The following is a 23,850-nucleotide window of genomic DNA, read 5'->3' as shown; positions in this document are numbered from 1 at the left end:
GTCAAAGAGTAATTAGTACACTATTATTTTTAAAAAAGTGGAACATATATACAAACACCTTGTACAACATATAACAACAAAATAGAAAAATAACTAACTCTCAACAATCTTTTTTGAAAAGCCACTCTTGCCAAATGTTACTTACACAGCAGATGTTCTGAGCAGAGTTATCCCTCTTCAAACCATATATTACTTATAGTCAAAACATACTCCTTAAATGAATTTACTGGTTGTTTTCCATTCTTTTTACAGTATAAAATATTTGGAGATGTTTTCCTTGCAGCTTGCATTGGTATTTCAACATCACAACAAAGAACAATTGTTGCCAACGCTAGTTACCCCTTTGGGCTTACAATATCACCAGACAACTACTACTGGACGGACTGGAATACGTAAGTATTTGACCAATATTTTTTCAGAATTGGACCGTTACTCACTCCAGCTTTTCTTCTATTTCTGTTAAGTTGTGATGTTTAGATGATCAAAATGAATCAGTGTGGAATTGTAATATTTACAATAGTATTTGTGAACAAGAGTTTTTATTTTGTTTCAAAACCAGTTTTATTAGTAATGATCATCTATAGATCAGTTCTGAAGGCACACAAACAGTGTGTACATAATTATAAGTGAAACCACTGCACCATTAGCTATAACATCTGCATAAAGTGTGAAAAGCTACAACCTGAAATACAGAATATTATCATTGTAGGGCAATGTAACTGTTAGTAGAATAATATAAAAAACATTTTCAAAATTTCTGCCAAGATTGGCATCAGAAAATAAAATACACAATAAAACTGAAGCAAAACACTGTGTGTGGCCTGTACAGCATAGTCAATGTTGGCATACTATGCTTGCAGCCACAGCACAAATCACCAGAGAGGCTTAGCCATTAGGTGTCATTTGTTGGACACACAATTTACAGATACGTATGTGACAAATAAAGAACAATAATAACAGAACCCAGAATTAGCATGTTAACATATTAACACTACAATAAAATTATTGAATTGATCAATATAATGAATCCCTGGTAGAATAATAATTTATATAACGGTTAAAATAAATATGGTAACAGGTGTATTATGACATGTTTAATGTATTGAAAGAAGCATACAAAGACATCAATAACATAAGCAACAAGGACACTAGGTTAACAGAAACTTAAGATAGGATGAGAGTGAAAAATGGATTTTGCATCAGGTGAATTTTAAACACACGAACACTTAAAAAAGGCAGGGAGCATAATAGGCAGGTAAGACATAGGTGGATGAACTTCCTAAGCAAGCTGAAACTAATGGTGAACTGCAGTATGGGAGGAAAAAAGCAAATAGGCAGGTGAAGTAAAAAGACAAGTAGTGTTTTCAACAATAGTAAATAGTTCATTAGCACTAGCTATTACATCCTTTAAATAAATTTATAACTATTTAATTGATGAAAGAAAAGTTGCAAAACTGAAAATATACTAATTCTGTGTGTGTGTTTGTGTGTTTTGTTCATGTGCCTGTCTGCCGGCGCTTTCCCGCTTGGTAAGTCTTGGAATCTTTGTTTTTAATATATATATATATATATATATATATATATATATATATATATATATATATATATATACCAAGCGGGAAAGCGCCGGCAGACAGGCACATGAACAAAACACACAAACACACACACAGAATTACAAGCTTTCGCAACTGGCAGTTGCTTCGTCAGGAAAGAGGGAAGGAGAGGGAAAAATGAAAGGATGTGGGTTTTAAGGGAGAGGGTAAGGAGTCATTCCAATCCCGGGAGCGGAAAGACTTCCCTTAGGGGAAAAAAAGGACAGGTGTACACTCGCACACACACACACATATCCATCCGCACATACACAGACACTGCTTGTGTCTGTGTATGTGCGGATGGATATGTGTGTGTGTGTGCGAGTGTACACCTGTCCTTTTTTTCCCCCTAAGGGAAGTCTTTCCGCTCCCGGGATTGGAATGACTCCTTACCCTCTCCCTTAAAACCCACATCCTTTCATTTTTCCCTCTCCTTCCCTCTTTCCCGACGAAGCAACTGCCAGTTGCGAAAGCTTGTAATTCTGTGTGTGTGTTTGTGTGTTTTGTTCATGTGCCTGTCTGCCGGCGCTTTCCCGCTTGGTAAGTCTTGGAATCTTTGTTTTTAATATATTTTTCCCATGTGGAAGTTTCTTTCTGTTTTATATATATATATATATATATATATATATATATATATATATATAATAGAAAGAGACTTCCACATGGGAAAAATATATTAAAAACAAAGATTCCAAGACTTACCAAGCGGGAAAGCACCGGCAGACAGGCACAATGAACAAAACACACACACAGAATTACTAGCTTTAGCAACCGATGGTCGCTTCTTCAGGAAGGGGAGGGAAAGACGAAAGGATGTGGGTTTTAAGGGAGAGGGTAAGGAGTCATTCCAATCCCCATTCCAATCCCGGGAGCGGAAAGACTTCCCTTAGGGGAAAAAAAAAGGACAGGTGTACACTCGCACACACACACACACACACACACACACACACACACACACACACACACACACACATCCATCTGCACATACACAGACACAAGCAGACATATTTAAAGGCAAAGAGTAAGGGCAGAGATGTCAGTCGAGGTGGAAGTACAGAGGCAAAGAAGTTGTTGAAAGACAGGTGAGGTATGAGTGGCGGCAACTTGAAATTAGCGGAGGTTGAGGCCTGGCGGATATCGAGAAGAGAGGATATACTGAAGGGCAAGTTCCCATCTCCGGAGTTCGGATAGGTTGGTGTTGGTGGGAAGTATCCAGATAACTCGGACGGTGTAACACTGTGCCAAGATGTGCTGGCTGTGCATCAAGGCATGTTTAGCCACAGGGTGATCCTCATTACCAACAAACACTGTCTGCCTGTGTCCATTCATGCAAATGGACAGTTTGTTGCTGGTCATTCCCACATAGAAAGCGTCACAGTGCAGGCAGGTCAGTTGGTAAATCACGTGGGTGCTTTCACACGTGGCTCTCCCTTTCATCGTGTACACCTTCTGGGTTACAAGACTGGAGTAGGTGGTGGTGGGAGGGTGCATAGGACAGGTTTTACACCGGGGGCGGTTGCAAGGGTAGGAGCCAGAGGGTAGGGAAGATGGTTTGGGAACTTCATAGGGATGAACCAAGAGGTTACGAAGGTTAGGTGGACGGGATCAGACCTTGAATGTGGCTCTCCACCAGGGATACGACTTCCTAAAATCCTGCCCCGAAATGAGATCCATCCTTCATGAAATCCTCCCCACTCCACCAAGAGTGTCTTTCCGCCGTCCACCTAACCTTCGTAACCTCTTGGTTCATCCCTATAAAGTCCCCAAACCACCTTTCCTACACTCTGGCTCCCACCCTTGCAACCCCCCCCCCCCCCCCCCGGTGTAAAACCTGTCCTGTGCACCCTCCCACCACCACCTAATCCAGTCCTGTAACCCGGAAGGTGTACACGATCAAAGGGAGAGCCAAGTGTGAAAGAACCCACGTGATTTACCAACTGACCTGCCTGCACTGTGACACTTTCTATGTGGGAATGACCAGCAACAAACTGTCCATTCGCATGAATGGACACAGGCAGACAGTGTTTGTTGGTAATGAGGATCACCCTGTGGATAAACATACCTTGATGCACGGCCAGCAAATCTTGGCACAGTGTTACACCGTCCGAGTTATCTGGATACTTCCAACCAACACCAACCTATCTGAACTCCAGAGATGGGAACTCGCCCTTGAGTATATCCTCTCTTCTCGATATCTGCCAGGCCTCAACCTCCGCTAATTTCAAGTTGCCGCCGCTCATACCTCACCTGTCTTTCAACAACTTCTTTGCCTCTGTACTTCCGCCTCGACTGACATCTCTGCCCTTACTCTTTGCCCTTAAATGTGTCTGCTTGTGTCTGTGTATGTGCGTATGTGCGGATTGTGTGTGTGTGTGTGTGTGTGTGTGTGTGTGTGTGTGTGTGCGAGTGTACACCTGTCCTTTTTTTTTCCCCTAAGGGAAGTCTTTCCGCTCCCGGGATTGGAATGACTCCTTACCCTCTCCCTTAAAACCCACATCCTTTCGTCTTTCCCTCTCCTTCCTGAAGAAGCAACCATCGGTTGCGAAAGCTAGTAATTCTGTGTGTGTGTTTGTGTGTTTTGTTCATTGTGCCTGTCTGCCGGCGCATTCCCGCTTGGTAAGTATATATATATATTACAATCAAAGTTTCCAAGACTTACCAAGATGGAAAGCGCCGATAAATAGGCACAATGAATAAAACACACAAACACACACACAGAATTTCGAGCTTTCGCAACCGGCGGCTGCTTCGTCAGAAAAAGAAGGGAAGGAAAAGGAAAGATGAAAGGATGTGGGTTTTAAGGGAGAGGGTAAGGAGTCATTCCAATCCCAGGAGCGGAAAGACTTACCTTAGGGGGGAAAAAGGATAGGTATATACTCGCGCGCGCACACACACACACACACACACACACACACACACACACACACACACACACACACACACACACATATCCATCCATACATACACAGACACAAGCAGACATATTTAAAGGCAAAGAATAAGGGCAGAGATGTAAGTCGAGGCGGAAGTGTGGAGGCACAGATGTTGTTGAAAGACAGGTGAGGTATGAGTGGCGGCAACTTGAAATTAGCGGAGATTGAGGCCTGGTGGCAAACGAGAAGAGAGGATATATTGAAGAGCAAGTTCCCATCTCCGGAGTTTGGATAGGTTGGTGTTGGTAGGAAGTATCCAGATAACTCGGACAGTGTAACACTGGCCAACTTTTTCCGTACTCTACCATACATTTTATCCTGCCTAATTATACTCAACGCTTTCTATGTGGGAATGACCAGCAACAAACCGTCCATTCGCATGAATGGACACAGCAGACAGTGTTTGTTGGTAATGAGGATCACCCTGTGGCTAAACATGCCTTGGTGCATCGCCAGCACATCTTAGCACAGTGTCCGAGTAATCTGGATACTTCCTACCAACACCAACCTATCTGAACTCCGGAGATTGGAACTTGCCCTTCAATATATCCTCTCTTCTCGTTATCCACCAGGCCTCAATCTCCGCTAATTTCAAGTTGCCGCCACTCATACCTCACCTGTCTTTCAACAACATCTTTGCCTCCACACTTCCGCCTCGACTTACATCTCTGCCCTTACTCTTTGCCTTTAAATATGTCTGCTTGTATCTGTGTATGTATGGACGGATATGTGTGTGTGTGTGTGTGTGTGTGTGTGTGTGTGTGTGTGTGTGCGTGAGTATATACCTATCCTTTTTTCCCCCTAAGGTAAGTCTTTCCACTCCCAGGATTGGAATGACTCCTTACCCTCTCACTTAAAACCCACATCCTTTCATCTTTCCTTTTCCTTCCCTCTTTCCTGACGGAGCAGCTGTGGTTGCGAAAGCTCGAAATTCTGTTTGTGTGTTTGTGTGTTTTATTCATTGTGCCTATTTACCGGCACTTTCCCACTTGGTAAGTCTTTGTTTTTAATATATTTTTCCCATGTAGAAGTTTCTTTCTATTTTATTTACTAGAAAGAAACTTCCACATGGGAAAAATATATTAAAAACAAAGATTCCAAGACTTACCAAGCGGGAAAGCGCCAGCAGACAGGCACAATGAACAAAACACACAAACACATACCCAGAATTACTAGCTTTCGCAACCGATGGTTGCTTCTTCAGGAAGGAGAGGGAAAGACGAAAGGAAGTGGGTTTTAAGGGAGAGGGTAGGGAGTCAAGGAGTCATTCCAATCCCGGGAGCGGAAAGACTTCCCTTAGGGGGAATAAAAGGACAGGTGTACACTCACACACACACACACACACACACACACACACACACACACACACACACACACACACACACACACACATCCATCCGCACATACACAGACACAAGCAGACATATTTCTGCTTTCCCTCTCCTTCCTGAAGAAGCAACCATCAGTCGCGAAAGCTAGTAATTCTGGGTGTGTGTTTGTGTGTTTTGTTCATGGGAAAAATATATTAAAAACAAAGATTCCAAGACTTACCAAGCGGGAAAGCGCCGGCAGACAGGCACAATGAACAAAACACACAAACACACACCCAGAATTACTAGCTTTCGCAACCGATGGTTGCTTCTTCAGGAAGGAGAGGGAAAGACGAAAGGAAGTGGGTTTTAAGGGAGAGGGTAAGGAGTCAAGGAGTCATTCCAATCCCGGGAGCGGAAAGACTTCCCTTAGGGGGAAAAAAAGGACAAGTGTACACTCGTACACACACACACACACACACACACACACATATCCATCCGCAGGTGTCTGTGTATGTGCGGATGGATATTTCCTCTCCTTCCCTCTTTCCTGATGAAGCAACCATTGGTTGCAAAAGCTTGAATTTTGTGTGTGTGTTCATGTTTGTCTGTCGACCTGCCAACGCTTCATCATCTTTGTTTTATATATATAAGAAACTTCCACATGGGAAAAAATATTACAAACATAGATTCCAAGACATAGATTCCAAACATAGATTCCAAGCGGGAAAGCGCCGGTAGACAGGCACAATAAAATAACACACAAACACACACCCAAAATTTTATATATATTTTTCCCACGTGGAATGTTTCCCTCTCCCTTAAAACCCACGTCCTTTCGTCTTTCCCTCTCCTCCCTTCTTTCCTGATGAAGCAACCATTGGTTGCGAAAGCTTGAATTTTGTGTGTATGTTTGTGTTTGTGTGTGTGTGTGTCTATCGACATGCCAGTATTTTCTTTTGGTAAGTCACATCATCTTTGTTTTTAGATATATTTTTCCCACGTGGAATGTTTCCCTCTGTTATATATTTTAAAAAAATCATACAGAGGCTAGCACAATGACATTTTATGTGGCAGATGTGAAATGTAGTTGTTGCAATGTATCCTATTACAACACTAACATTGATTCTGCTCAAAGCTGTGTTTCATAATACACAAAGTCATCTGATACAAATATGTTAAGAGTAATTTTGATGTTAGATGTACAGTTACATTGGTGACAGCTCTAATTCAGTCTACAAAAACATGTTCTTAGCTTTTATCTTGATTATGTGAATATTAGAAACATCAAACCATAAAAAAACACTAGGGGAGGACTAAAATGTTCTTCTTACAAAAAGAAGGAAGCTACCAGTCAACATAAATGTTATCAACTAAAGAAACTGATACCTGCCTTCAGCGTCTAGAATGCAAGTAAAATTTGATGTATTATGTAATGATAAGCACAGTAATTCTATAATTATAACCGCATCAGCCAGCAAAGTTACTACACTTACATCAAGGAAGTAGTTAGAAAGAAAGAGCATTTAGGTGTTACCCTTCAGGGGTGTGGTCAGGATTGGAAAGTGGTGTGGGCTTGTAATTAGTATATGTACTCAAGTTTATAAAATGGAACCATATTGATTTATTTGCTTATAGGGATTACATAGTGAAGTTTGCCTGGGGGATGTGGGAAGATCATTCCAGTAACCCCAGGCCTATCTCAGAGAAGGAGGTAAAATGTCTAAGTAAAGAAACTAAGCCATTTTGCATCTGCTCTACATGGCGGCTTGGAACAAAAGACAGACTTTTTCAGTCACTGCTCTGTGAGCCCTCAATCTCACAAGTGAGGTCTCCTACGACATGATTTAATTGGCAAGATAGCTTTGCTGATGACAGTTTGGCATATTCCAGCATGAAACAGTCCATTGTAGTTTCATCAGTAGAAAGGCAATGCACAAGAAAGGCAACCTCTTTGTAAAATTTAAATAATAAAAATTACTTACATTTGGGACCTTGAGTCACATTGTACATCTCCTCTCTTCTCCCTGAAAAAATTCATTCTGGGTAAATTTGTCTCAGTGGGGCCTTAAATCTAGGGGTAACAATTTTAACTTCATTTAACAATTCTATATTTTAATTTTGTGCTACAGTTCAAATCTTGGAATGTGAGTTATAGTAGTTACATTTCAGTGTGATGATTACAGTTGTTGCATTATACAAGCAACTGAAACACTCATTTGACAAGAATTAGGACATGAAATACAAATAATGAAACATATTTACAGGTCAATTTTTAAGATTAATAAAGAAAGAGAATGATTAATTTCTAGCACTGTTAGAGGAAGTAATGGACTTGTAATAAAACTGAAGGGCACCTAGTCAGACTGAGGTTGGTCTTTTTTCGAATGACATGAGCACACTGTGTCTATTGTCCTTATGGTGGATGGATAACCACCAGGGCAGCCCCAATTGATTCTTATCCTGATGACTGATGATAAGGCAGTTTGAAATCACAGAATAGAATTTTGAAACATAACAGTTTGTTTTAAATGTAATCAGCAGGATGGAAAAATTGTAAGTAAAATTTATTCAGAGTTTGTTAGCACCAGTGATTACACCTTCTAAGTAAAATTGTAACTATTTAGTTGACCAAACGAAAGTTGCAAAACTGAAAATATATTAATGAGCGGAAGGTACTAAGTCATTCACTTGATTAAATCTTTCAGAGCATTAACCAGAATGAGTATGGAAAAATATTTCTAAAAACAAAGATGATGTGACTTACCAAACAAAAGTGCTGGCAGGTCGATAGACACACAAACATACACACAAAATTCTAGCTTTCGCAACCAATGGTTGCTTCTTCAGGAAACGGCGAAGAAGAGGGAAAGACAAAAGGATGTGGGTTTTAAGGGAGAGGATAAGGAGTCATTCCAATCCCGGGAGCGGAAAGACTTACTTTAGGGGGAAAAAAGGAAACAAGGACAGGTGTACACTCGCACACACACACATATCCATCCACACATACACAGACACAAGCAGACATTTGTAAAGGCAAAGAGTTCGGGCAGAGATGTCAGTGGAGGTGGAAGTACAGAGGCAAAGAAGTTGTTGAAAGACAGGTGAGGTATGAGCGGCGGCAACTTGAAATTAGCGGAGGTTGAGGCCTGGCGGATATCAAGAAGAGAGGATATACTGAAGGGCGAGTTCCCATCTCCAGAGTTCTGACAGGTTGTTGTTAGTGGGAAGTATCCAGAGAACTCGGAAGGTGTAACACTGTGCCAAGATGTGCGGGCCGTGCACCAAGGCATGTTTAGCCACAGGGATTGGAATGACTCCTTACCCTCTCCCTTAAAACCCACATCCTTTCGTCTTTCCCTCTCCTTCCCTCTTTCCTGAAGAAGCAACCGTTGGTTGCGAATGCTAGAATTTTGTGTGTATGTTTGTGTTTGTTTGTGTGTCTATCGACCTGCCAGCGCTTTTGTTTGGTAAGTCACATCATTTTTGTTTTTAGATATATATATAGCAAGTAAAAAGTTCAAAAAATAGTGAAAATGGTGCGCAAACAGTTAGAAATAAAACACTTTATTTAGACCAGTTAATTGAATAAAAATAATAATAAAACTCCTATGATTACATTTAGAAACTAAAAAGAAAAATATTGCTGTACATGACTAGATTCAAATCTACACCTTTCTACGTGTCACATGCTAACCACTGTGCTATACCACAACACTGTGCTAAATCATCATATTTATGACTATAGTGACCCACTTGCAACAATGAATTGCGACCTTCAAAATTTGACTTCACACTGTGTCATCAAACCTTATTTAATTTAGGCTGATATCTGTGATTATGATAACTGTATATGTGACACTGAATTGTGTCTTGTGCAGAACTATCCATTAGTGTTTGGTTAGTGCTGTGTATGAAATGTGTGTATTTTATTAGCAGTGTTGTATTTGTATGGTGTTTTCATTTTGGTTATCATGTGTGATGATATACAAAATAAAAGTGCCAGACCCATGATTCAGAATCCAAAAACATTAATAATGAATGGCGGACAAGGAATTGGAAGTGTACTGACTGAATGTGGCAGTTTGGCAATGGTGAATGGTTTGAGTGTGACGCTCTGTACTCAGATTGTAGGAAACCGGCTCCAACACATAAAGTGTCAACTATCAACTAATTTTAATTGTACTATAGCCACGTGCTTCAGGTGGATGTGGGAGCTACCAGAAACAAATAAAGGATCTTCACTTTTAATTTCTGTTTGCATGCCTTCTTAGTAGTTAAAATCAAACAATGGAACAATATTATGAAAAGGAAAGTTGCTGCTCACCATATAGTGGAGTTGCAGATAAGCACAACAAAAAGACTGTCACAAATAAAGCTTTCAGCTAGTAATGCATTTGTCTACAATCTCTCTCTCTCTCTCTTTCTCTCTCTCTCTCTCTCTCTCTCTCTCACACACACACACACACGCGCAGCACATATGCAAATACATCTCACACACATGAATGGAGTCTCAGGCAACTGAAACCACACTGTGTGTGTGTAAGTTTTTTTGTCTATTGTTGACGAAGGCCTTACTGGCCGAAAGCTTTACTTGTGACAGTCTTTCTCTTAGTAGTTAGCATTTTCCTCATATTTCTGCAGGTTGCTGACCCTGCAAGTGGATCATGGATCCTTGAGACAGTTAGAGTGGTCTGATGATCCATATTTAGATAATAACCATTGACTCAATGGGTGAGCTATTTACAGTGAAGCTGGCAACCTGATTCATTTGTTAGAGGCAGTGGTGGGTAGCGTTGGAGGCAGCTGAATGTGAATATATTTATTTAAGTGACTATATAAAGGGGTGGTACATATCAGCTTGTATATGGAAGAGATTTTCCAATGAATGTCAGCAGCTTTGAAATTTTTTGCTACTGAAAAACATAATATAGAAAGTATTTGACATTGGACAAGATTTTATATTTCATCACTCATTTTGAGATGTTGCTGTTGATGAGCAAGAAGCACTGTGGCTCTCCCACTTCTAAGCACACTGACCTGCCCCAGTCTGTAACATGACTACTCCATTTCCTCCACTATTTCCCCACATTACATGAAAAAGGGGGGGGGGGGGGGTAATTTATCGGTTGTCCTAAATTATTAGTTGCAAAATATCACCATGCGTTTTGAACCTCAGTTCATCTTCAGGCAACCTTTCAGAATTCCTATTACACTATTGTACTAAGCTTAAATGGCACTGTATTAGTAATATGACATTTTGCAGGTTGTTTCTGAGGGTTTGCTCCTGGCATTTGTTGCCTATGAATATAAGATGAAGCACTGCTGTCTATTGCAAACAAGTTTGTAAAATTTGTGTGGTTGGGATGATTTTGTGTTGTGCCTTGTCACTTTCCACTTACCTACTGTTGAAACTACATACTGATGCTGCTTGAGTCATTAAAGTAGTCCCTGGTGTACATTTTAATGTCTTAGGTTTGGTTACAATATCATTGATATCACATTCACAGCATAGGTCATCACTACAGTCCCGAACAAGTGTCACACTCAAAGTGGATAATAGTTTGCATGGTGATGATAATATGTATTGGAATTATAACCTTATAAATAGAGAGAGACAATTTGTGGATGAAATGGAAAGGAAATGGAAAAGTTGGACTTTTGGTGTGTATGTGCACATTATACATATAAATGAGGTTCAGGCATTGAGACAATGTGTAGTATTATTGTATTCAGTTCGTTAACTGAAATGAGCTTTGGATGTAAAAGTTTGTGAGTGCGAATATTGTTGGGGATATGTGAACAAACATTTACTAGCATGCATAGTGGTGCAAAAGATATGATGTGCAGAGTGTATTAGACTCTATGGAATATACAGGTTCCGTGTTTTTTGATGGGGCAACGTAATATAATTTCGTAGTCAAATGTATTAATATCTGTTGTACGAATAAATCATAAGTTTATTTTGTCCCTTAAATAGTTGTTACCTGTCATTTAGCTGCATTAATCTGCATAAACTACAACAGGTTATGGGCCCAGGTACTGGATTAAAGCGAAATAATAAGCTTTAAGGTGACATGCATTTGTGCAGAAGGTGAGTGGAAGTTCGTATAAACTTTGATTGTGTACGCTATACAAAGAAGAAAATAACTGTAAAACGAGTACAACACAGATACCACAAATAGAGTGGCTTGTAGGACGTGAAAATTACGCGACCTGGAAATTTGCCGTTGAGGTGTATTTGCACTTTGATGACTTATGGGATGTCGTAAACGGTAAATTGGCACCTACAGAATTAAGTTTTGCTACTAAGGATCGGAAGGCGAAATCAAAACTAATCCTTTTGATTGATCCAGTGAATTATGTTCACACAGAAAAGGCTACGTCAGCAAAGGAGGTGTGGGACAAACTACAAAACGCAGTTGAAAATGGTGTTTTAGCCAGAAACAGGATTACTTTGTGAGCTGATAACCACAAGATTGAATAAGTGTAAAAAGTCAATGAATATGTGAATAAAATAATTTCAATCTTCAGTTGTCTGAGGAATATTGGTTTTGCAATTGCGGATGAATGGATCAGAACTTTGTTGTTAGCTGGGCAACCAGAGAAATATTTTCCAATGATTATGGGTTTCGAAAGTTCGGGAATATCCATTACAGTGGATAGTTTTAAAGTAAAGATTCTACAGGACGTGAAGAATGAACTAGATTCTAATTCTTCAGAAAAAGAAACTGTGTTGGCTTTATACTCTAAATACAAGTAGAAGAAGCCAATAAGATCTTTTAGATGCCAGAAAATTGGACATATTGCTTCAAAGTGTAACAAAAAGTTGAGTATAAAAGATAAGAAGCATGTTAATTCTAGTAGTCCTGAGAGAAAGGCTACTAATAAAGGTAAGGCATTTTCTCTTTTTTACTCTTTTAATGAAGTGAGGGACGATCATGCAGAATGGTTCCTAGATTCAGGAGCATCGGTGCACATTACCAAAGCTCCATCAGTTTTGTATGATGTTCAGTCAAGGACTGACATTGGAATTTCTACAGTTAACGGATCTAAGTTAAGGTATGAACTCGCAGGAAAAGTGGATTTTAATTTGCTTGTGAGTGGGGAAAAGTAAACTGTTACTGCTCATGATGTACATTATGTAAAGAATATTGTAACTAATTTGTTGTCAGTAAGCGAAATAGTAAAGAAGGGTAATAAAGTTATCTTCGATATAGAGGGAGCCAAAGTGACAGACTCCTGTGGTGATATTGTAGCTACTGCAAGTAATGTAAGAGGTATTTACAAAGTGAATACAGTTCAAGATACTGCTGAAACAGGAAATCACTCTGTTTATGCTGCAAAAGGTTTCTTGTGGCATAGGAGACTTGGTCATTTGAATAGGAAAAGTATGACTTTACTGAAGAATATGGCAACTGGGATGGAAAATTTCGGAATGAATAATGTTCAATGTGAGGTGTGTTTGCAAGGGAAGCAGGCTAGATTGATAATTAAATCGGGTCAGAGCAGATCTGCCGAAGTCTTGCAACTCATACATTCAGATCTCTGTGGACCTATGGAGAATGAATCCTTAGGAAGTAGCTTCTATTTCCTGACATTCATAGATGGTTTTTCTAGATACATGAATGTTTATTTTATAAGTAGCAAGGATCAAGCGAATGATGTATTTGTTGTTTATTGCAAAATGGTCAATAGATAGACTGGGAAGAAAATTAAAATTATTAGATCAGACAATGGATCAGAATATGTAAACAGATGGTATAAGGAACAGTTGAATGGGATGGGTATTAGGCACCAGACTACCATTCGCTACAGTCCTTCTAAGAATGGAGTTGCAGATTGAGCCAACAGAACCATTGTAGAAAAGGCAAGAAGTATGTTAAGCGATGCTGAGCTACCTAACTGTTTTTGGGCAGAGGCTGTGTCAACAGCAGTGTATTTAATAAACAGATCACTTAGCAAAGCTGTGAGACACAAGACACCTCATGAAGTATGCACTGGGAAGAAACCAGATCTAAAGCTCTTTAAAGTCTTTGGATGTGAAGCCATGGTTCAGATTCCAAAACCATTAAGAGGAAATTGGGATGCAAAATCTCAAAAATATGTTTTTGTTGGCTACTGTGAGGATTCAGAAGGCTACAGATTTTATAATTCTGTGAATAAGAAGATAATAAGTAGTAGAGATGTGGTATTTTTGGAGGATTATAGACCTAAAATAAAGGAAAGTAGTCAAAATGATACAGTAATGCAACCAAGCATAATGTGTGATAGGCTGAAACAGGGGTGGAAACTGAAACAGAAGAAGACAAGAATATTTTTTGTAGATAATGATACATATGAATGGGTTGACATGCCTGAAAATAAAAAGCCACTAAGAACAAGATGGGTATTTAGTATTAAAAATCCTGAGAGCGCAATACCAAAATTCAAAGCCAGATTGTTAGTTAAAGGATATTCCCAGAAAGAAGGAATGGAATACAATGAAACTTTCTCACCAGTGGTGAAATATTCATCATTAAAATACCTTGCTCTGGCAGTAAAAGAAGTCTTATTAATTCATTAAATGGATGTGAAAACAGCCTACCTGAATGGAAGACTGGAGAGGAAATATAAGTGATTCCACTTGATGAAGTTAAGCGACCTTATCAGGGTAAAAGGAGAATTTGGCATTTGAAGAAAGGCATATATGAATTCAAGCAAAATGGCCATTGCTGGAATAAATGTTTGCATAAAAGTTTGATAAAACTAGGCATCTTACAGTCAAAGGCAGATCCTAGTATATATCATAAAAGGAGCAATGAAGAAATTGCAATCATGGCCATATTGTTAGATGATTTTTTTTATTTTAGTTAACAGTGAAAGCCAGATGGACTTTTTAAAGAACAATTACAGTCAGAATTTAATATGCGTGATTTAGGGGAAATTAATCAATACTTAGGCTTGAAGATTCTAAGAAGTGCCAACAGAGAAGAATTATGGATTGGTCAATCTCTGTACACAAGGAAGATCTTAGAAAAGTTCAATATGGAAAATTGTAAACCTGTTTCTAGTCCTATGGAAAACAACGCAAAACTGCTAAATGTAAGGAAAGTGTACCCTATTTGAAAGCTGTAGGAAGTCTACTGTACTTAGCACAGACTTCCAGATCAGAAATTGCATTTGCCACAAATGCAGTAAGCAAGTTTTGCAGTGATCTGAGAGAAAAGCACTGGATGGCAGTCAAGAGAAAATTCAGATATTTAAATGGAACTGCTGATTATAAGTTAAAATCTTCTGAAACTGAAATGTAAATTTGGAAGGATACAGTGATGCAGACTGGGGAAATGAGTTGGAAAGTAGACACTCCATCACTGGAAGTTGTTTTAGACTAATGGGAAGACTGATATCATGGTCTTGTAAGAGACAAAGAACTGTTGCTCTGAGTACTGTAGAAGCTGAATATATGGTCTTGCCCTCCAGTATCCAAGAAGCTCTTTGGATCCATACACTGATGAATGAAATAGAATCTCCTCCAACATTAAAGCCAACTGTGGTATTTTGTGACAATATGGGAGCTATTAAACTTGCAAAAAATAATGTCACCAATGTAAGATCCAAACATATTGACGTAAGGCAGCACTTTAGAAGGCATCATGTTGAACAGGGGAATATAATACTCAGTTATCTATGCATGGAAGAAATGTTATCTGATCTCCTAACTAAGCCTCTCAGTAAGGACAAATTTCAGAAGCTGATGAAACATTATGGTTTAACAAGCGGTGTATAGCGTTGAGTATCTGAAAAATACTTGTTCAAGGGGGAGTGTTGGGGATATGTGAACAAACATTTTCAAGTGTGCATAGTGGCACACAAGATATGATGTGCAGAGTGGGTTAGACTCTATGGAATATACATGTTCCGTGTTTGTTGATGGGGCATTGTAATATAATTTGGTAGTCAAATGTATTAATATGTGTTGTACAAATAAAGCATAAGTTTTTTGTCCCTTAAATAGTTGTTACCTGTCATTTAGCTGTGTTAATCTGTGTAAACTACAACAAATATCAGTAACATATCTGTTCTTTTCCCTTTATACATTAAAATCACAAGTTCCAACTTCTGTTTCATGTTGGCTGAATTAATTGTTTTGTGTGTCAAAACACTTGTCAGTTTTCTCTACAGAGAATTTTTGGCAAGAGTTAAACTGTTTTCTTCACTCTCCCAATTTGTGATATTTTTCTTCATGGTTGTCTAGCTGGGGAGTTATGTTATTGTTGGTTCTAAATGATATCTTTTGTAACAATATTAGCAACCTGCTGTGATCCATTGCCTAAGTAAGGTAGGGAACCATACGATAAACAATTTTGACTAATATATGCTTTAGGTATTGTTTTGAACAAGGGAGATGTTCCTTAATGTTTGACCAGTCACTGTGTTCTGTAGACTGCCATAACTATAGCCTGGATACCTCTTGGCTGACGACTAGTTCTTTAGTAGTCTGGAACAATGAACTGATATGAGCCTACTAATAAGAAATAAACCAACCTTTGCAGAATAGATGATGTGAGAAAAAAACAGATATCTCTGTCTCAAAAACATAACATTCATACGTTAAAGGTTGTTCAAAATCGTAATTAAGAAAAACTAATGTCACTTTAGGTTTCAGAGCTTAATGTCTTTCCAGATATTGTTATTATTATGAGCAGCAGCAGCAGCAGCAGCAGCAACAGTACTCTGTTACATAGGTCCAGTGAAAATACTGCTCCACATTATTAAACAATTTTATTATAAATTCCTATTTTTCCTTTCAGAAATAAAATAGAGAGTGCACAGCGGCCATATGGACAGCGTAATCCCTCACTTGAAGTTCCACTTGGAGGCAGTGGAAAGCTGTATGATATTGTAGCAGTCCCAGAGGAATGCATTAGAGGTAAGAAACCACAATGTGAATAATGGGAGGCATAAAGGTAATAGTTAAACATGGAATGGGCAAGAGGAGAAAAGAGGGGTGGGAAGGGGGAGGGGATGGCTAATGGCTTGGAGGTAGACAGAGGCAGCAAGAGGACAGGATACGAAATTTGGTGTCATTGTGCTGCCCTTGCACAGGCAAAGTGAGATGTGGGGGGAACATGAAGCTGTGGAGGAATTTATTGGCAAGGTGAGAAGGGCAAAGGAAGAGAGAGACAGACACTACAGAAACAAGTATGTGTGTAGAATGAATGAAGTGGCGGGGCTTGGGAACATGGGTGGAGGAGCATGTGGGGAAGTGGTTGCTCAAATCAGAGAATTTGCAGTGAGGACAATTCTCAGTTAAGTAACTCAGAGAAGCTGGTTTGGGACAAGCCATGTAGCACAGGTGGTGAAGCAATGAATGAAGGTGAGCATGTTGTGTTCAGTAACATATTCTGCTACTGCGTGATCGACTGTGATCGTAGTCAAAATTTGGTAGTGGCTTCTCATTTGAGTGGACTGCTGATTGAATGTCTTCTCCACATAAAAGTCATATCATACACCAGCTCTGCTGTAACTTTTGCTCGGTGTTTTACATGTGCATGACTACCAATCAGCTGTCCACCAGAATGGATGGTCACTCCCAAGCTTTGGCCAAGAGCATAGTTGACCAACCAGTGGATAAACATGCTGTTGAGATAAAACTATTTTGAGGTTAATGGTTGATTCACAGGTCATGATATCTGGATCTTTCCCCCAATACAACCTTCTCTGAACTAAGCAGATGAGAATTGTCCTTTTAACATATCATTCAATCTGCAATCCTCTTACCCTCAACCACTGCTGCAACCTGTCCCCAAGCTTCCCACTTCACTTATTTTACACTAATACCTTCATTTGTACAGTCTCCCTGTTCCTCTATGCAATTCACCCTCCACAATGCACCCATTTACATTATTGTGCGCCACATTAAACTACTACTGCCTGCACCAGGATGAACTCACTGGTGTGACATTCATATCCTGTCCACTTACTCCCTCCATTATTTAAGTTATGTCCTACCCATTATTTTCCATAATCAAAAGTAGCAGAAAATTTGATGAAAGAGAGATGAGATTTGCTTGATACCCATTTCAATGCTATGTAACTGTGAAATACTTGACCTAACACAATTGTAGCTATAGCAAGGTAAGGCAAAAAGAACTTGGCAAAATTGTTATAGGTATGATGATATAATTTGTTTTCCGTTTTCCACATTTTGGTCTTTTGTGCACAAACTTAAATAACTTGAGACATGTGCGGCCTCACATTAACATGTGATATACTAAAATATGTACTCCACAGGGACCTCAAGTAGGTAGATCATCTTGCTGGAATAGACAGACACTGGCCAGAGAACAATGTCCTGTTTCTTCCTGTTTCCAGAACACAGGGTTCAAATGGCTCTGAGCACTATGGGACTTAACTTCTGAGGTCATCAGTCCCCTTGAACTTAGAACTATGTAAACCTAACTAACCTAAGGATATCACACACATCCATCCCTGAGGCAGGATTCGAACCTGCGACCGTTGTGTCGCGTGGTTCCAGACTATCGCGCCTAGAACCGCTCGGCCACCCCAGAACACAGGGGACTTGAAAATTTGTTTCACTGGCCACAGATTGTTTTCCAGTTATCTTGCCATCCGCACCTGCCTTTAGATTCGACGGTAAAGCAATATCCTGCAGAGAGTTAGCACAGTTTTCCACAGCATGTCCTTAGCAAGTTTCTTTGACTACAGTGCTAGCTTCCACAGTAATCTGGCAGCATGTTGCAACCTCCCCTTCTTTCCAGCAGGAAAAGTTGCCTCCCTTGCATAAAAGCAGTAGTTACCCAATACTCAAGAGAGCCATTTCTTCACTTCACTTGAACTTTTGAATTTGATTTCATGTATCGAAACATAGTTTCGTCAAAAGCTCCTGTTATCACAGTAACTGAAACTTGATGCCTCATATGTTCCTCACATTAACATCTAACCTCATTCTATGTGATCATAAGTAAAACAGCTTCTATGCTCACAAAGTACGTATGGATCTAAGCCGAGAATACTGTCATGACTGCGTTAAAATGCATGTTTCAACATAAAATGCTTTTCAAAAGGTTTATTTGGTTGTTATATTTTTACTTCACAGTATTTTTCACAATATTAGCAAGTAGTACTGCTCTGTTTACAAATATGAAAACTCACAATTCTTACTTAAACATGCACTTGTTGCCGTGGCTATTGTTCCTTTGGCAGACTTCTGCATACCTTTCAGTAAAGCAAATACCACATAAAATAGTCATTTGTGACCTATAATAAAATTAATTCATACACAGTATATGCAAAATATGCTGTAATCTTAGTGGCAGATGAATTTTTCCATGCATAATTTTAAATACAATTTTAAAATCTGTATTAACCAAGCAACTCTTGGTTACAGCGTCAAGTTCATGTGCAACTGGTGCTGAATGTGGAGAGCGTCGCTTATGCCTACCAGATGGCAGAGGGGGACGCAGTTGCCCGTGTGCAGATTACGGAACTACAGCGACAGGCGAGGAAGGATCTGGTGAAGCTGCTGAATGCAATGACATACTTTGAAGGTGAAATGTGACAATTTGCTCTCACCTGCCACAAGAGAATGTGACTGTACTTTCACAACAATATCTTAAAACAGTCTTACCAGATAGCTGACAAAATTCTTTTGTCAACTGTTTTAGAGCAAGGTCAACATTACCTAATTAAGTATCAAGTTTGTGGTTTTCAGTTTCACCTCATCTGCAACATGAAAATCTGGACAGTACAAGAACTTAAAAAGTGACCTTTTAAGCTAGAAACTGACACACTTGGTGCTTATAATCCACAGATTGTTTCTTTGTAATGAATAGTTTTACCTTTCTCCTTGCTGTTGCCCAAGCATCAACTTTCTCACCTGCAGGTTGCTCTAATTTTAAAAGAAATTTTTATGTCATCTCACTGTGTTCACTTTCATCCACCTCTCATCTCAATCCAAAATCTTCTCAAAATTTTCACCCATGCATTCATTCCTCCATCTGTAATCAGTCCATGTCATTTCATGGGACATCAATTTTGTGAAATTTTTTAATGTCTTATTTCTTCCCATACATATGACACTTAAGCATTTTATTTCTGTGGTTTCCTGTTCAGCTGACCATTTTTTTCCTTGTCATTTTAGATAATGCATTTTTTCTATTAACTCTGATATGCACATTAAGAACTTGAGATGTGTGGATTAATATATTCATTTACTCATTTCTGCAACTGCTAAACATTTGTACTAAGTTACATAAATAATTCTGTTAGGTATAAGACTTATTGAACTACGTACGTTCTCCACCAGCGAATCATCTCAGAATGATTTGCTACCCAACTGATTGTTCAATATTTTACTTAATGTGAAGAGCAGCTTGATGATTAAGATGATTCTGTTAATTTAAAATACACTATGGAAATAGTGATTGAAAACCATTGATGATGGTGCAGTACAAAATTTGTCAGTGTTAAGAGTATGTTCCTAGGTAATAAAAATATTTTTTTAGGTAATCGTCTTAGCAGTTACGCAGATTTGGGATGTTTCTAACAGATGCAGTTGTACAGGCAAATAAACATTGTAACATGTGCACTACGTCATAGCACCGGAGTTGTGAAAAAGTATTTTATTATTATTTTTTGTAACTATTGAACTTATTGAAAAATTGCCGTAAAATTAAATTATTTTTAAATAAAATGGATTTGTATATATGTGTGTTTGAATTCATGAAACTGATGCCCTTTCCTTTCTTTATGCTTACAATTCACATTTTACAGCTTTGAAAAATATTCTGATCATACACAACCTGTATACTGGCTAACAAGCTGTAGCCATCATTGGCCAGCATGAGAAGGGGTAGTAGGTGTGCTTCTCATACCGACTACAATTTTGGATATCTTCGCCATTTTCATTCTGTGACCTTATAAAGCAGAGAATTGAAAAAAAAAAAAAAAAGAGCATTGATGGTGCATGTTAACAAATTTGTCAGCCAGCACATAACAGTCCTTCCCCAGTAATAAATTAATAGCACACGCACATTGTAAGCTATGATGTGCCACCATTCCACTTGTACTGTCTCCCTCTCTCATTCCTAATTAATTTCACTGTTTGCTAGTAAATGATAATTTTGTTTAAGTGAGATCAAAACGTACTCAGTTACCTCTTTTGAAGTCCCAGCTTCCTGAAGAACAGATTCACATTTACAATTTCACCTACTAATTAAGCTGTCAAATACATACTCACGGCACAGATTCAAAACCATTGAAGCTGTAAGTGTAGGAAGTTCCAGATTCCGTTTAAAGAATGTGTTAAATATCTAGGCTTTCATCTAAACAATAAACTTCAATAGTCCCGCCATATAGCTCACATCAAAGCTAAGTGTCAAAATTCTTTGAATGTAGTTCATGTCACAATGGGAGACACGTGGGGTATGGATCCCATAATAGCTCTGCATACTTACTGTGCACTTCTGGGCCCTCACCTAGATTATTCCATCCTGCTGTATGGCATGTCCACTGGGTAGCTGCTGCAAACATTTGACAGGCATTAATACAAAGCACTAAGCGTTGTGACTATGCACAGGAACTCTTGGATTCACCCCGACAAACATACTATTAGTCAAAATAATGGAAGCACCTTTATCGTTATGTAGATAGTAGCCCATCTGCAAAATTATTCTGAAACAACTATCATGCTTGGGGGATATGTTGAACAGAAAAAATTTGCAACCTTCCAGTGCTTACACTGTGTTACTGGATACATAAATCAACACTGCCACTTGTAGAGGTATTTTTAGTGCTAAGAAAGTACTAGAATATCATTCAAAGAACTTGACTGCTACCCCGCTTCAAGCAAGAGGACAAAAAAATCAACTGCTAGACAATCTGAATTATGCTGAGAACCCAGTAATCAATAACAGCAATTTAGTCTTCTCTGACAACGACCAGGTGCTGCGTGTGCACATACTGACAGGTCTAAATGGAAGGAAATCCTTCGTCTGGTGCCTATGTAATATTAAAAATAAAAAGAGTGAACTCTCTATCTACCAAAATAGGTTTCAATTTACATAACTGAACTCATTGCCAGTGAATGGGTAATAAGATATGACAAGACCACAGCAACTACCCACATCATAACACTTACAGCTCGTTCTCTACAATGCAAACAAAGCAAGTTGTTACTTACCATTACCAAATAGCTACTGCTGTATACAAGGTGCAAAACATCAGTATGTAGGTATCATTTGTGTGGGTCAAGGGCTATACTGGGATTATGAGGATTGAGGAAGCTGACCAGGTGGCCAAGGATGCAACAAAAATGGCATACAACAGCAGTGTGTCCCAGTGGGTAATCTCATTGTGGTAATTAGAGACTTGGCCAAAAATGTGAATAATGAGGTCTACGAGACCAAATATCTCCACAAGGGCACCTCGTACAAACAAATCCATCTGCATTTGCCAAACGTGCAATGATACGCTGAAAAGTAGACACTGAAATGCAACTCAGGTGACATATGTAATGAGACAGTTTGTGAAGATCATTGTCAGGTTGAAGTTCAACTACAGCTGCCACCAACAACATCTTTATAGACTTCACCTCGTACCATTGCAATATTGTAACTGTGGGGAGCTCCATCATCATAGGGTGCCTAGGGTGCCCCTGGTACAGTAGTGAGTCTGAAGAGCTGATAACAGAGCTGGTTTGCATGCATCAAGTACTTCATTCTTATATGTTAGTCCTCTTGTCTATGCAGAGTTTAAAAATTTATACATCACTAGTGGAATTTGTCTTAAAAGTAGGAATTAAATTGTGATTGTTAAGTTAGTGTATGTGGTGTTTGTGTATGTAGGTTAAATTTTTAAGGCATTGTGTATTTGGACTGGCTGTATGGGTAAGAAAAGATAATGAAGCATGTCAACATGAATACAATTCAATTTTAAAATCAGGTAGCACAAGTTACATTTTTGTGTCATCAGTTTTAACTTGTTCATTGTTGTACTTTGTTATCTCCTGTACTCTACCAGGCTCTCCACCTCTTAAGCTCTCTACTTAACGCAAGACAGTATTCTTACTTATACTGAAACCAAATTTTGCCAGAGTAGCTTATCTGTTCCATGAAATACTTTATTTATCTTCTTTTTCTATGAACCAAAGGGCAATGTCACTTTTAAATCTTATACATATGCCCTTTTCCTTGTGTTTTCATTACTATTCTGAAATTGTCTTTCCACCCCTCTTTGCTATATTTGCATACTGAATATCAGAAATGGGAACAGCAGATTACAATAAATCTACAGTTTCCAACAGAGAAAAAATGAATACAGTGAGCCCATTCACTTCAAAACAGCTGCAGCAGCCTGATAGATGAAAAATATCAACCCATATTCAGGCAGTCAATGCATTAATGAAACTCATACCAATCACCCAAACTAAAATAAAACCTATGTAAAGAAGCAGAGCAATTCTGTTAAGTTTTATACACAAAGAAAACACCATAAAGTCAGTGTTAGTCTGTATTCCTAAAGATAAGATTGCCGTGTTTAATCCTGTGACCGATGTAAACTTTTGAAAAAACATCTGTTAATGAGGTAAGAAAACCTAACAGTGCCATCTATTGGTTCTTTGGCATACTACACAGTCATTAAGATGAACCTCCAAACTGCTATGTTGAACAGACTCCTATCACTTTAAATTGCAATACATATCCCCCCTCCCCACAATCTGATATTGATTAAGTGAAGCTCAGAGAAAATTCGTCTAGTGCTTTTGGAGATCAGTGTGTTCAAACAGACAGGCATCAGTATTGTAGATTTATTATTAGTACAGATCCTTAATGCCACTGCAAGATAAAGAGTTTACCTGCCAGTGAGTAACGTAATCATAGTATTACAGACCAAATGAAAAATTTAATATTGTGTATAATGTCTTACTATTTGTGTTATTTTTACAGTCGACTCTTGCTAATTTGAACCTCGGTAAATCAAATTTTCCACATAAAACTTGTAAGCCTGCCC

At 38.8% G+C, this 23,850-nt stretch overlaps 1 protein-coding gene across 2 annotated transcripts in view; it reads left to right on the top strand.

Annotated features, from left to right (window-relative positions):
• Positions 1–20,545, top strand: part of LOC126278030 (nidogen) — a 297,135-nt gene extending 276,590 nt beyond the window's left edge. For both annotated transcript variants that reach the window (XM_049977764.1, XM_049977762.1), the window contains 3 exons: positions 284–392; positions 16,629–16,747; positions 19,229–20,545. In XM_049977764.1, the coding sequence (XP_049833721.1) occupies positions 284–392; positions 16,629–16,747; positions 19,229–19,386 (386 nt within the window). In that variant the 3' untranslated portion in view covers positions 19,387–20,545. The remainder of the gene's footprint in view (positions 1–283; positions 393–16,628; positions 16,748–19,228) is intronic.
• Positions 20,546–23,850: the final 3,305 nt, after the last annotated feature.

The sequence above is a fragment of the Schistocerca gregaria genome, chromosome 6 (genome assembly GCF_023897955.1).
Source record: "Schistocerca gregaria isolate iqSchGreg1 chromosome 6, iqSchGreg1.2, whole genome shotgun sequence".
Lineage (NCBI taxonomy): Eukaryota > Metazoa > Arthropoda > Insecta > Orthoptera > Acrididae > Schistocerca > Schistocerca gregaria.
The sequence above is the reverse complement of the archived record's forward strand: the minus strand, read 5'-3'. Positions and strand labels throughout refer to the sequence as shown.